The sequence below is a fragment of the Pteropus vampyrus genome, unplaced genomic scaffold (genome assembly GCF_000151845.1).
Source record: "Pteropus vampyrus isolate Shadow unplaced genomic scaffold, Pvam_2.0 Scaffold3, whole genome shotgun sequence".
NCBI classification, from domain to species: Eukaryota; Metazoa; Chordata; class Mammalia; order Chiroptera; family Pteropodidae; genus Pteropus; species Pteropus vampyrus.
The window spans coordinates 4,920,060-4,934,423 of record NW_011888784.1 but is presented as its reverse complement, the minus strand read 5'-3'; the positions used below and the strand labels follow the sequence as shown (position 1 = coordinate 4,934,423).

At 34.5% G+C, this 14,364-nt stretch overlaps 1 protein-coding gene across 6 annotated transcripts in view; it reads right to left on the bottom strand.

Annotated features, from left to right (window-relative positions):
• The window catches only part of SMAD2 (SMAD family member 2), a 79,511-nt gene that overhangs the window by 48,630 nt on the left and 16,517 nt on the right, over positions 1 to 14,364 (bottom strand). For all 6 annotated transcript variants that reach the window (XM_023531263.1, XM_023531272.1, XM_011360933.2 and 3 more), the window contains one exon: positions 1,153 to 1,441. In XM_023531263.1, coding sequence (XP_023387031.1) covers positions 1,153 to 1,388 — 236 coding nt within the window. In that variant the 5' untranslated portion in view covers positions 1,389 to 1,441. The remainder of the gene's footprint in view (positions 1 to 1,152; positions 1,442 to 14,364) is intronic.

Sequence of the window (14,364 nt, the reverse complement as noted above, 5' to 3'; positions counted from 1 at the left end):
CAAGAGGGCAGGAACTTTTGTGTTTTGTTCATCACTGTATCTCCATGTGTCTAGAAACAGTGCCTTGCACACAGGAGGCACTTATTAGCGTTTGTTAAAAAAATAAATAAATAAACCAAGAAGAAAAGCAACGTTTAAGATATACATGAAACAAGTAACGTAAAAGAAATGAATAATTAATCTACCAAACAAAGCAGGAAACATTCTACTGTTAGTATTTGCAAGTAGATAGGCTGGTGTTATTGGATCTATTATCAACAAGCATTCAGAGTATAGTTCCCAAAGCTCATTGGAAATACATCAAGTAGAAAGGTTTCATGTGCTATATGCAAGCCCATGTGTATGACACTGCAAACAATTCTTTTAAAAAATGCTATGTGCTTACACTCCTAAAAAAAAACCCCTGTAATGCACGCAAAAAGTAATGAAACATTTAACCACTTGGTATATTATTATTATTATTATTATTATTATTATTATTATTATTATTATTATTAAAAAGCAGTATTTCTGACAGTGGTACTTATTTATAAATGATTAAATTACAATAATAAAACTTCAACCTCTTAAGTAATAGATCCTTCCAATACAGAGATAGGTCTTCAAGAAAGGTCTGACTAGCTATAACAACATCTGAGAAGCTGCCTCACATAGTGTTCTTTTCTTGGAAGTAATGCTTGCAACTCAAATAAAAAAAATATATAATTCATCACAAAGTTAGCAGCCTCTTTGAACTCCCTACTGACTGAAGATTTGACTAAGGCGGGGGAGAAAATTACTACTGCACTAGTGACAGAAAAAGCATTGACTCTTTATTTAAATGTCATTCAGTCACAGAAATTAGGATAACATACTTAAGCAACAGAGATCAATGAAGACAAGATAAAATAATGAAGCTAAAACAATACAATCTAAGTATTTTTTTTTGCTTGATTAAACCTCACTGTCTAAGAATATGATTTGTAAAATAAACAAGTTTAAACTAGGAAAACAAAATTAATACATCAAGCTAAAAAAAGCTGTCATATTTTAATAATCACTAGTTACAGGTGACTGACTTGAAAGTAATGAAATCTCAAAACTTTCCTTTAGATTCCTTTAAGCAATTTTCAACAGTATGACCACCAATTTTTCTGATCTAACAGCACTTACCTTGGTATGGTGACACACTTAGTATTACAATTTTGAGTGGTGATGGCTTTCTCAAGCTCATCTAATCGTCCTGTTTTCTTTAGCTTCTTCACCAAACTTTTAACTGCCTTCTCACACCACTTTTCTTCCTGTCCATTCTGTTCTCCTCCGCCTGCTCCTCCAGATCCACCGGCTGATTTCTTCCATCCCAGCAGTCTCTTCACAACTGGTGGAGTGAATGGCAAGATGGACGACATGCTCTTACCAAAGGCAGCAATCCACGCTAAGAAAATATCCTCCTTTATCTAACCTAGAAAAGATACAGAAAAGATAATTTAGAGGCTAACTTAAAAATCAGGTAGCAATTTCAACATGGTATGGAAAGCAAATTATAAAATGAGACAGAAATTCAAATTACTATTTTTACAACAGACTTTTAAGTTCTCTACTTCACCCATGAAAATGTCTTTACCAATTTAAATGAAACATAGAGACAAACTCTTTTACAAAAAGACAATAAGTAGGAAAACATAATAATTTTGCAAGTAAAATTTTTATCATCACTGGACCAGTTTATCATTACCAATACTACTTTAACAGTACCGACAATTAAAATAGTTTCACTAAAAAAACTTTTCTCATTTTAGAACCTCGATCTATTCTCAAAACACTTAATAAAAATATTTTTTAAAAAATTTACAAGCCCACCATCTCTAAAGTTTTAAACTTTCATAACTGACTTAGTTCATAAAGTAAAATCTGAAGTTATATGAAGGGGAAAAAAAAAATCAACTGTGAAGTAAACAAGAATAAAGAAATAAAGTCCATGAAGAAAAGGTCTGGTTCACTTTCACCACCCCCTGAGAAGACTTTTAATTAAGCCTCTTTTTAAAAATGTATTTTCATTTTTATTTAAGTAATAATGTGCATAGTGAGTACAGACAAATATAGTTGCTCTTCTCACACCAAGTTCAATTCTTTTAACTTTTATTTAATCTTGCTATTTATAAATCAGTACGGTAGTCCCCCTTCCCGCCCCTTATCCTCGGTTTTACTTTCCATGGTTTCGGTTGCCCACGGTCAACCGCGGTCCAATATTATTAGATGGAAGATTCCAGAAATAAACAATTCATAAGTTTTAAATTGCACACTCTTCTGAGTGGCGTGATGAAATTTGTCACTGTCCTGCCTTGTCCCACCCAGGACATGAACCACCCCTCCCTGTCCAGCATCTCCATACTGCATACACTCCCTGCCCGTTAGTCACTTAGCCATTCTGGTTATTAGATTGGTTATCAGAAAGAGAGACAGACACACAACATTCACATAACTTCTATTATAGTATGTTGTTATAATTCTATTTTGTTACTAATTATTGTTGTTAATCTCTTGCTGTGTCTAATTTATAAATTAAACTTTATCATAGGCATGTATATGTAGGAAAAAACACAGTATATATAGAGTTCAGTACTACCTGTAGTCTCAGACATTACTGGGGGTCTTGGAATGTATTCCCCGTGGACATAAGGGGGACTACAGTAATCGGCTTATAATGGTATCCTTTGAAATATCAAGTTTAGGTATTATCTATTGATTTTTCTATGGAAAATGAGGATTTACACCACCACCATTCACATTCCTCTAACCTCAAAGACAATTATCTCCCACTTGTAGTTTTGTACTTGATGTGATTAGTAATAAACTACTACGTAATCATGTTTCCCTTTTTGTACAACTTTCTTTTCCCCAGAGTTAATTATCTTAGTTTTCCATTTGCCGTTTTTTATCCACCTACCACAAATTCTTCCCGCACTATCCAAAAGCCCCTCAATTAAATTTTAATGGTGACGACTTTAATCTCAAAATGAGACAAGATCATTTACCACTTGAGGACAGAACTGGAGAGTTAAGATTTGAGATAAAAAATATTCAGAAACCTAGCTTTGAGAAATACTATAGAAAATCAACTAGAATGAAATTTTATTAGGTATTTACCAGACAATATACTAAAAAGCATTCCATGAGAAGTTTCACTTCTAATTAGGATGTACGAAGTCTCAACAGACCTCCACCACTTTCACCCTAATAAAAACAAGCCAGATAAGCCGCAAAAATCACAGTTAAGGATACAAAATAACCTACGTGGAACTAGCTTCCAGAGAGTGTTGAGCCTGGACAGAAAGGAGGCTCACTGATGGTCTCTTTCCTGACCACTGGTGGAGTGGCTAAGGAGGAATAATTCCACCACAGATAAGGGTTAAAAGAAACCAGGCTAAACTTTAACAAATCTTAACAGCATGACATACTAGAATTCTAGATTTCACAGAGCAAACCTGCACTACCCCAACCACTCGTTCCCACGGGTCTTCACAAGTGCTTGCCAAAATATGCCAAAGGCTGGATGGAGGACGGGGCTGGAAAGCCAAGAGATACCCTAAGAAGCGTGTGGTCTCCCTAAAATGCAACGAGACTGTCTTCTGATGGGGGTGGGGAAGAAATGAGGGAAATCACTCCAAAAAACTCCAGACATTCAGCTGCCAAGGGCTGAGGTGGGACAGAAGAGCTGCTGCCAAGGGCTGAGGTGGGACAGGAGAGCTGAGAGAAAAACTACCCAGATACTCTGGATATTAAAGCTACCAAGGCTGGAGGAGAGAAGATTTGCAGAAAGAAAACCCCGAAGATATTACTGGTAGAGAGGTATCACAATAGGCACAAAAGAACTCCGGAATGACCAAGGAACCGACAGCTGGGCTGTACAGCAGAGAAATCATCCAGAGCTCAGAAAAGCTGATGGCTCTGATATAAAGCACAAAGAGATAGCTGAAATTACAACCAGACAACAAATCTTGCAGAAAGTCAAGTCCCAACTCTGCTCTCAAAACAGCTGAACTAAATCAAACTGAAATTTTGCAAAAAAGCCCAGAACTAGCTCAATTATTCATCTTATTGACTTAGCCCCACTATCTATCAATCAGACTAACAAGAAATGCCCACTTTCTGGAGATAAATAATACTTACTTCGATCTGTACTGTTTTTATTCAGTATTCAATCAAAACTTACAAGACAGAGGGAGTAGCAAATCACAGTCAAAAGATGAAATCATTAACATAATCAAATCAGAGAGGGCCCAGATGTTGGAACTGCCAGATACCAACTTTAAAATAACTGATAAGAGGATCTGACAGAAGAGACAGACAGCATGCATAGAAATGGAGAATTTCATCATAAACACTGAAACTATAAAAGAAAATCAATCACAAGGAAATGTTAGAAATGAAAAATACAGTATCAGACATTAAAGATTTCTTAATGAGAGAAATGAGCAGTGAATTTTAAGAAAGCCAAATTAAAGTACCCAAATAGAAATATAAAGAGAAAAAGTGTGGGAAAAACCCCCCAAACATCCAAAACCCAATGTCAATTGAGTTTAATGGAGTTTAATTGGAGTTCCAGAAGAAAATAAAAGAGAGAACAGGGCAGCAAAACATAAAGAGATAATGGCCAACAGCTTTCCAAAAATGATGGCCAATATCAACACACAGATGCAATGGAAACATAATCATAGTCAACCTACTAAATATTAAAGATAAAAGTAAATAGTGTCGGCTAGGATGACAGTTAAGAATCTCTGGAAGATGCAGACAGAAAGGGAATCTAATCTGCACCCATTCGCAAGTGCTTTTCCAAGGGCCTTAACTGAGTTCTCTTGAAAAAGACTGGCATGAGGCAAGAGAAGGAAGTGAGCGCCTCTCCCTCAGTGGCATCTCATCTGAAGCAAAAACCTTCAACCAGAAGGAAGAATACAGGAAAGCCTCTAATATCCAGGGCCCAAGGAAAAATCCCCTTCCTCAAGAGGAAAAGTAGAGCAAAAGTGCTGTTGGGGGAGGGGGCAAACCTACTTGCCCACCTCCCATACAAAAACGAGCCCTTCTCCATGTTATAATAACCAGTCTACTGCTACAGCAAGGCAGGAAACATTGCCACCACCAGTCCCAGACAAAGGTACTCTGATGCTGAGGATGAGTAAAGGAAAAGCTATCTGATATTGAAGCAGGAGGAAGAAATTGGCTTGGGCCCAAGATCCAAATACAAAACAAAGGTCTGCCACTACTAGATTCAAAAATCCTCATCGAAATATTAGCAAATCACATCCAGTAACATATATAGAAAAGGTAATACATCATCATCAAGTGAGATTTAGTCCAAGGGGCGAAACTGGTTTAACATTAAAAATACCAAGCACCTCATCTGCAGTATAAAGGAATCCCTAAGAGAATCCCTAAAATTATCCTAACTGATGTCAAAAAGCATTTGACAATGTTAATGTAATATCCTTGATTAAAAACTTTAAGCAAACTAGATATAGAAAAGAGAAAGTTCCTCAATCTGAAAAAGGACATCTATGAAAACCCTAGAGCTAGTAACATAATGATGAAACATTACATCCCATTCTCTTATGATCTGGAATAAGACAAGGATGTCCACTGTCATCACCTCTATTCAATAACACACTAGATGGCCCAGCACACTAAGGAAAGAGAGAAATAAAAGGCATAAAGACTGGAAAGAAAGAAGTACATTCTCCGTTACTTGCTTGTCTTCATGGAAAACCGCGTGGAATTTCCAAACTAGTAAGTGAATTTAGAGCAAGATTTCAAGGTAGAAGGTCAACATGCAAAAATTAAGCGTATATATACAAGCAAAGAATTGGAAAATGAAATCTAAAGAAATATCAGTTAAAATTGCAACAACAAAAAACCTATGGACCAATCCAAAGCAAGATATTCAAGACTTCTACACTAAGAATTGCAAAATATTACTAAGACAAATGAAAGAAGGCTGAAATGAAGAGAGATCATATTCATAGATCGGAAGACTCAATGCTGTTTAACCGTCCAGTCTTCCCAGTTTGATATATAAACTCAATGTAATATCTACTAAAATTTCAGCAGAATTTTTGTAAAAAAGAAATTGATAGACTGATCTAAAATTCCTATAGAAACAAACTCTAAAATAAACAAACCCATCTTGAAAAAAGATAAAGGACATTGGAGGGCTTATCCCACTTATTTCAAGACTTACTAAAATGCCTTAGTAATCAAGAGTATAGAATGGGGTATAAGAAAAATAAATAAGTAAAATAGAAAAAAGTCCAGAAATTGACCTATACATATACAGTAAACTCATTTTCTACCAAGGCACCAAACCAATCTACTTTTCAACAACATAGAAAATAAGCCTCAACCACTAACTTCTATCATCTTAAACAGGAAAGCAGAATCTTAAGCCCTTAGAAGAAAATAAAAAATACATTAATGTCCATAAGACATAAAAAAGTACTAACCACAAAAGAAATATAAATAAAGCCAATCTCATTGAAGTTAAAAATGCCTAATCAAAAGATATCATTAAAAAATAAGTAGGCAAGTCAGAGGTGGAGAAAAGTATTTACTATATATGTATCTGACCCACTCACTACTGTACAGAATGTATAAAGAACTGCAAGTGAGAGAAAAAGATACTCGCTTTTTAAAAAAATAGGCAAAGGACAAATTACAGATACTTCATGAAAGGAAATATAGGAATGGCCACTGAGACATTTAATGTCAATGATCTTCAGGAAAATGAAAATTAAAACCACAATGCAACACCATCCAGAATGGTTTACAAATGGTGGAGTATATTAGTTTCCTGTACTGCCTTAACAAATTATCACCAACTCAGTGCCTCAAAACAACAACGATTTAGGTAAATGAGTTTCGGCAGATTACATAAAGTCAAGGTTTCCTCAGAACTGGGTTCCTTCCAAAGGGTCTGCAAGGAGAATTCATTTCCTCAACTTTTTCAGCTTCTAGCGGACTCCTGTATTCCTTGGCTTGTGCTCTATTTCTCTCCATCTTCAAAACACATCATTCCAATCTTGGCTTCCACTGTCATATTGCCTTTTCCTTCTGCAGTCACATCTCCCTCTAGCTGACGGACACCTGTGATTACATTTAGGGCTCACCCAGGTAGTCTATAATTTCCCCACCTCTGGAAAAACTGTGAAGTTCCTAAAGAGTTAAACATATATCTATCCTATACGACATTTTTGTACAAGAATGTTCATAGTAGCATATGCATTAAAGTCAAAAACTGGAAACAGCCCATATATCAAGAATACCTAAAAAAACAACCAGCCAAGGTACATTCATACAAAGGAATACTGCTCAGAAACAGAAATGAGCTACTTACACACTTCACACCATGTATGAAGCTCAAAAACATGCTGGGCAAAAGACACAAAAATATATACTGATGCCACTTAAGACTTTCGACAATAGAGAAAACTAATCTAGTGACAGAAGTCAAAATGACTGTCTCAGAAAAGGATAGAAGACACATACAGAAATGCTTGGTCAGAAGCACAAAGTACCTTTTTGAGGTGATAAAATTGTTTTCTATCATGTTTTGCGATGTAGTTACATGTGAGTACACAATTATAAACCTCACAGAACTGAACACAAAGGTTTAAGGCCTTTTATCAAATGTAAATTACAATTCAAAAGAAAAAATAAAAACACAGTATCAGGACAAATATATTAAGAAATCCCACGATAAGCACAGTTAAATGAATTTAAGAATTGCTCGAAACTTCAAAATGCCAATGCATACTATAAATTTCAGAAGGGAGGAGGTTTTAAGTGCACAGATTGCAGGTAGCCTCTGCAGGCATACCTAGGCAAATACTGGAAGAACACAACCCAGGGGGCTGTGGGAAATGTTATTATTTGAGACATCCAATCACAAATGACATCCAATCACAAATTTATGGGGTGCACTAATGGTTAAGGTTGCTGTGGTAGAGCTTTCCATTTACTTAAAAAACAAACAAAAAAAGTAAGTATAATTCCCAAAAAAAGGACTTTGGATCCTTAGAAAATCATTCTCAAAAATGGTTTTCCCACTACAGACACTTAGGCCTTGCTTTGTCTCCTAGAAAATAATGGTCACAATCTAATCAATAATTATATTCACGCCCTTGAAAAGGAAACACAGTTAATGAGCCCTCCCTACCTCAATTAAGGACATTGCCCTAAACATCTCCCAGAAAAGGCAATATGTATGGTATGCCAAATTTCAGAAATTCGGCCATGGAAATCCTTTTTTAGAGACACCTCATGGAACTCCACATAACAATGCTGCCCTGGCACCGTTGATATAGCCCAGCTGTGGTTCAGACACTAAAAAATTTTCAGAGCCAATAAGTAGGATTATGTAACTTCCTTTAGCAATACAGCAGAAATGATGGGAAAGCGAGGTTTGCTCAGAGTTACGGAATAGTAAGCTGAGTAAAGAACAACAATAAGAACTGGAGAGTAGCACTGCTGTCTATAGTGGCAGACTACAATAATACACATAAATAAGAGTACAGTATATAAAACTACAATTTGACAGAATTAAGCAATCCACAAAACTCTGTATCAAACACATGTAATAATCCACCAAAGTAGACATTTGGGACTACCAGGCAGCAAAGGTATGCTTGGCTACCTTTGGCCTCTGTTGAATTCCTTCTCTGTCACAAAGCATGCTGCAGGGAAGCGAGATATATAACCCTCAACGTCATGTGACACAGTCTTATCCGAACCACAGAGAACATGTTTATTAATTCAACCTTTGGAAGGGAGAGGTATCACAAAAACAACACCAGAGCAGAAGTTTGAAAAGAAAAAGAGAGTACACTAGGTAGAAAGATAATTTTCTAGAGAGAGGAAACATTTTTAGGAGTTACAAAAAAAATGTAAGTATTGCCAGAAAATGGTTTACAAGAAAGCAATGTAGTACGAGACAGGAGAGTCAGTCCAGGTTAAATAGTTAAAAACAGAAGTCAGTGCTAATGATAGGACTATTACTTCAGTTGCTTTAGAGACAATTAACATTATGTTACTGATCAACTATATATGTGGACAGTTTAGAGAAAAGGAGGATTCAAAGATAACTGTTACTAACTAATGTAACTGAGTGGCAGGTAATGGTACACTAATCACTATCTGGAACACAGAAAGGCAAATCTGAAGGCTGTTACAAGGTCAATATTATACATGCCTTTATATAAGCAGCTGTGTTCATCATATGACAAGGAGGCAGTGGCTCAAAGGAGACGGTAGTCAGTGCACAAATAAGAGTGTGTGCCCAAGCGGGGCAGAGACAACTAATCCTGTAGAAAAGCAGAGCAGCCAGTCTCTAGGCTTGGTTTCTGAAGATTCCCAGGGTCCTGTTCCAGCCCCGCACCAGTTTTATCCTTAGAACTCTGTGAATTACATGAGAGCCCTGCTGCTTGCTCCTCGTGAAAAACTGATTGGACAAGTACAACAATCTATCTTACAGTGTCTATACCTTTGGTTCAATTAATTCATTCATGAGACTCCAGCCTAAGAAAATGAATAAAAATTAAACTTTTGTATAATCAGTAAAAATGAAAGGGATTCCCAGTGTTAGGAAGAATCTGTATAAACAGGTTCTCTGTTATACTTCTGTTAGAAAGAAATGTTTCTTATGAGTTGAGATGTGAATTCTTGGAGATCTAAGTTTTCTACAAAACCTTAAACTTTTCTTTATGGAAAAATGTGAAAAATTTAAACCTATTCTAGGTCATCTGAATAACCTATTGATCTAGTACTGCCATATGATTTCAGTGTCCCATGTCTCAGAACAGCAGTTATGATCACTTTGAAATTATGTGATCACTTAAAGTTATCAGTCTTAGTGACCATGGCTGCCTGACACAGGGCTAATTATCTCTGGAGAATTTTTAAATAATGCAATAAAATAATATTTTTCAGTAATGCTGATTAATACATTTCAACCAGTTGAGTATTGAGCATTTAAAATAACTAAAGAATCATATTTAGCCAATAGTTCTGAAATGTATACAGATTGAATTTATCAAGGAATTGATGTCAATATGTTCCAAGTTGAAGACAAACTGGGATAAGAAAATAAGAAAACAAAATGTATGATCAAGTTGTTACTGAAACGTGAATGAGTCATTTACAGAATATACAGATTTTCTTCAATAGTGGGGCAGCAAGCTCTGTATTGAAGTTAGAATTTGTTCAACATCTGCAAGAATTGAAAAATAAGTTTATATACTAATTTTGTTCCTAACTCCAGCAATAAGTGATACTTACATAATGCATGTTTCAAGAGAATTGGAAGACTTTATCTTCACAGCTAAATAAGAAAGCTTATCAAGTGATACCTTAGTAAAAATGGGATTCTAAGATTACTCACTGGAAAGTTTCAGTTAAGAGGTCTGATTATCCTCAAGTTATTAATAACTTTATAACAGGTTTACAAATAGCATTCTCTACGTTTTATTAAACTACAGTTCATATTCTTTGAGGAGTCATCAGTTGTGCTGTTCTTTGCTGTTTTTACTGATATAAACTCTATCACTGAATATGTAGTTCCAAAAATCTTCGAATCCTTGTTTTTTTCATTTTCTTGTCTTTTAGAATACACAGTTTATATTTTAATCTAAAATACTTTGACACAATTTTGCTTTTTAAAGAAATCCCTTTCTGCCCCCAAATACAGTAGGAAACATTAAGTGCTTACTCTATGACACATTAGTCTAAGAGACAAGTAAGCATTAACTCATTTAACTCTATCAGAATCCAGTGAGATAGGTACTATTATTTACAAATGAGGAATCTGAGGAACAAAGAAGTACCCCGATGTTATAAAGATTATTTCCCCCTATGTATTCTTGCAGCCATTTTAGTTTTGCTTTTCACATTCAGGTTTCTAACATATGAGGAATTTGTTTTAAGAGGTGAGATAGCAGTTTAAACATCTCCTGTAAGGACAACCTATATTATCAGCATAATTAAAGTTTATCTTTTCTTTATAATTTATAATGCCACTCCCGTCATATATCAAATCCCTATAAGAAAAAGTCTGATTGGAGGCTTTATATTCTGTTCATTGATGTACTTGTTCATACTTACACCAATATTACAGAATTTTAGTTATTATTTCTTGAAAGTGTTGATACCTGCAGGATGAACCCCCCTACTTACTTCTTAATGTTGATTATTTTAAGTTTAGCTTGTCAAGTTCCACCGAATATAGGATTTTGATTGGAAGCATAGTAATTTATATTAATTTGTGGAGAACCAATATATTTATGATATTGACTATTCCTATTTATGAAAATGAGATGTTGCCATTTATTTTGGACTTAATAAGTTACAGAATTCTCTCCATAAAGGTCTTGCACATCTTGTTATATTTACTTATTCCTCCATGTACCTTGGATTTTATTGTAAATGGAATGTTTTAAAAAATTAAACACTTCAGTCATACAAAAAAATATATTGAAACACCCTTGGACCGCTCATCCAGTTCTATCAACTCATTTGCATTTTGCAATATTTGATCAAATATAAAATATAAGACAGGATATAGATGGATATAGCTAAAGTCCTTTATGTGTATCTTTCTGATCCCATTCCCCTACCTCTTGCTTCTCAGAGATAAACACCATCCTGATCTTCCCCACAGTCATTTAACGATTTGCCACACATTATATCCATACAATAATGTTTTGCACATTTTATAAAGTTATATGAAATTCTAACACTGTTCATGTCACTTCACCTTCTTCACTCAGTATTATAACTATCCATGCTGGCACATGTGTAATCCTCAACTCTAGGTCATTCATTTTAGTTGTCATACAGTATCCTAATTGTGTGACTATCAAAGTTCAAGATCCAGATCCCTTTTGATGACTACTTAGGTTGTTTCTAATTTTCCACTCCTAAAAGCTGCCGTGAATAGTTGGCGTGTATCTTCTTAGGCATATGAGAACTCTTCAAGGTCAGAAATTTTCAAACTTCTTGATCAAAAGGAAAGCTCTGCACTGAGAAATACATTTTTACATAGCAACCTAATCCTCCCTCCCTCCACACAACTCTCTCTCTCTCTCTCTCTCTCACCATTCCTCCTCCTTTCCTTCTTTCTCAATTAAAAGACATCATGTTACACCCTACTTCTCTGAATTGAGGGTTATGAACCATTAGTGAACATGAAATCAACTAGTTGATCTTGAGAAATATCTTTTTGAAAAAAGAAACAAAAGCAAAATTACAAATAATAAAATAGAGAAAAAACAGAAGAGTACACTTAAAATTATTTCAAATATTTTAAATTCAGTTTTTGTCACATGTAAAATATACTTCCCACCACGGGTGTGTCAAAAATGTATGAAAGGCACTGCCTTAGGACATATACCAAGGAGTAGAAAAGCTGCATAGTAGAACATGCTCATATACAACTTTACCAAGTACTGTCAACATGGTTATACTGTCATTCCTGCCAGGGAACTGAAAGTTCCTATTTTCCTCGGTATCACCGACACTTGACATGATTTGGTCCCTCGAACTTTTGCCAAAAGGATGTGTGCAACACAAAGGACTGCTGATGTTTTGTACTTCCCTAATTACTAAGAAGTTTGAGAATATTTTCATGTTTATTGAAATTGAAAATAATGAATATTTTCATTGTTTATTTTCAGGATTCTATTCCTTTGAATCATTTGTTCACATTCACCATCTTATTCGTAATTCATAGTAATGATTTATTTATATATTCTGGGTAATAACCTTTTGTCAATTATGCATGCCACATGTCTTTACCCAGCAAGTGACTTTAATGTGCTCAAATTTATCAATATTTTAAATCATATGATATACACATTTGTACCTTCTTAAAAATTCTTCCACATGTTGTCATCTTATAAAAGTCATAAAGTCTAAGGTTTGCCTTTCATACCTGCAATTTATTTTTTTGTATTGTATGAGGTAGGCATCTTCCTTTTCCCAGAAAAAATAACAAAGTATACCAGAACCATAAATTGAATCTTTTCCTTACTGATTACAATGTTACTTGTGTTTCTGGGCTCTTTTTTTATTTCTTCCACTCCTCTATATCTGAGGCAAATACCATCATGTCTTAACCACTAAACCTACAGAATATGTCTTAGTACCTGATAAAGTGAATTCTTTGACCTGCTAGGATTTTAACTGGAATGACACTGAATTTATAAACAAGTGGAGGAAAACTGACAGTTATGATATTCTATTTTCTATTCATAAACATAAGTGTATCTTATAATTTGAATTATATGGGTCTTATGATTTTCTCCATTAAGGTACCAAACATGCTTTTTGTTTTACTTTATCCTAGGGATTTTGCAGTTTGTATTGTCATTTTAATCAGTGAGTTTTTTTTTTTTATTTTGTTGCTGTTATATAGACATGTATTGGTTTTTATATTTTTTTTTAAAAAATTAACGTTGAGGCATAACTCACATACAATAAAATGGATGTTAAGTATATAGTTTGATGAATTCTGATAAATGTATACATCCACATAACCATCATTCCAATCAAAACAGAACAATTTCATCATCTCAGAAAGTTTCCTTGTGTCCCTTTCAGTCAATCTACCTCCTTACCCCCAGGCAATTACTGATCTGATTTCTATCAAAGTAATTTTACCTGTTCTAGAAATTCACATAATCGGAGTCATACCATATATACTTTTTTTTTTTTTAACCAACACCCTCTTATATTCCTAGTTTCTAAGAAGTTTTGTCAAGAATGAGTACTGAATTTTATCATGTTTTTTTTTCCCCTTCACCCATTTGGGGTTTTCACTCAGGTTTTGGTTTTTTTGTTCTTGGTTTTTTACTTTATTTTGGTAGGCAGGTTTCTTACTATGAATTTAAAGTTTAAAATTATAATCTAGTCAAGATTATCATATGGCTTTTTTCTATGATGTGTTAATGTGGTGAACATTTACGGGTTTTCTAACATTAATCATCTTTACATTCTTGAGATAAACCCTAATTAGTCATGGTATTTTGTTTTGAGCAAATACTAACATTTTAAATAAAATTTCTATTGCCATCTGAGATGTGGCCTATATATTTCCCTTCTCATAATACCCTTGTCCCCTAGAGGTATCAAGATTACAGTAGACTTGCCAAATTATTTTTTCCTATAACAGTCTGTATTAAGATTGGAATTATTGATTCCTCATGTTTTGTAGAACTTGCCTATCTGGGATTTTCATTTAGGTTTTGCTTTTTTGTTTTGGTTATTAATTTTATTTTGGTGCAGATATATGAATTTAAAATTTTAAGTTTCATATTCTTAAGCCAATTTTGGTAATTTATT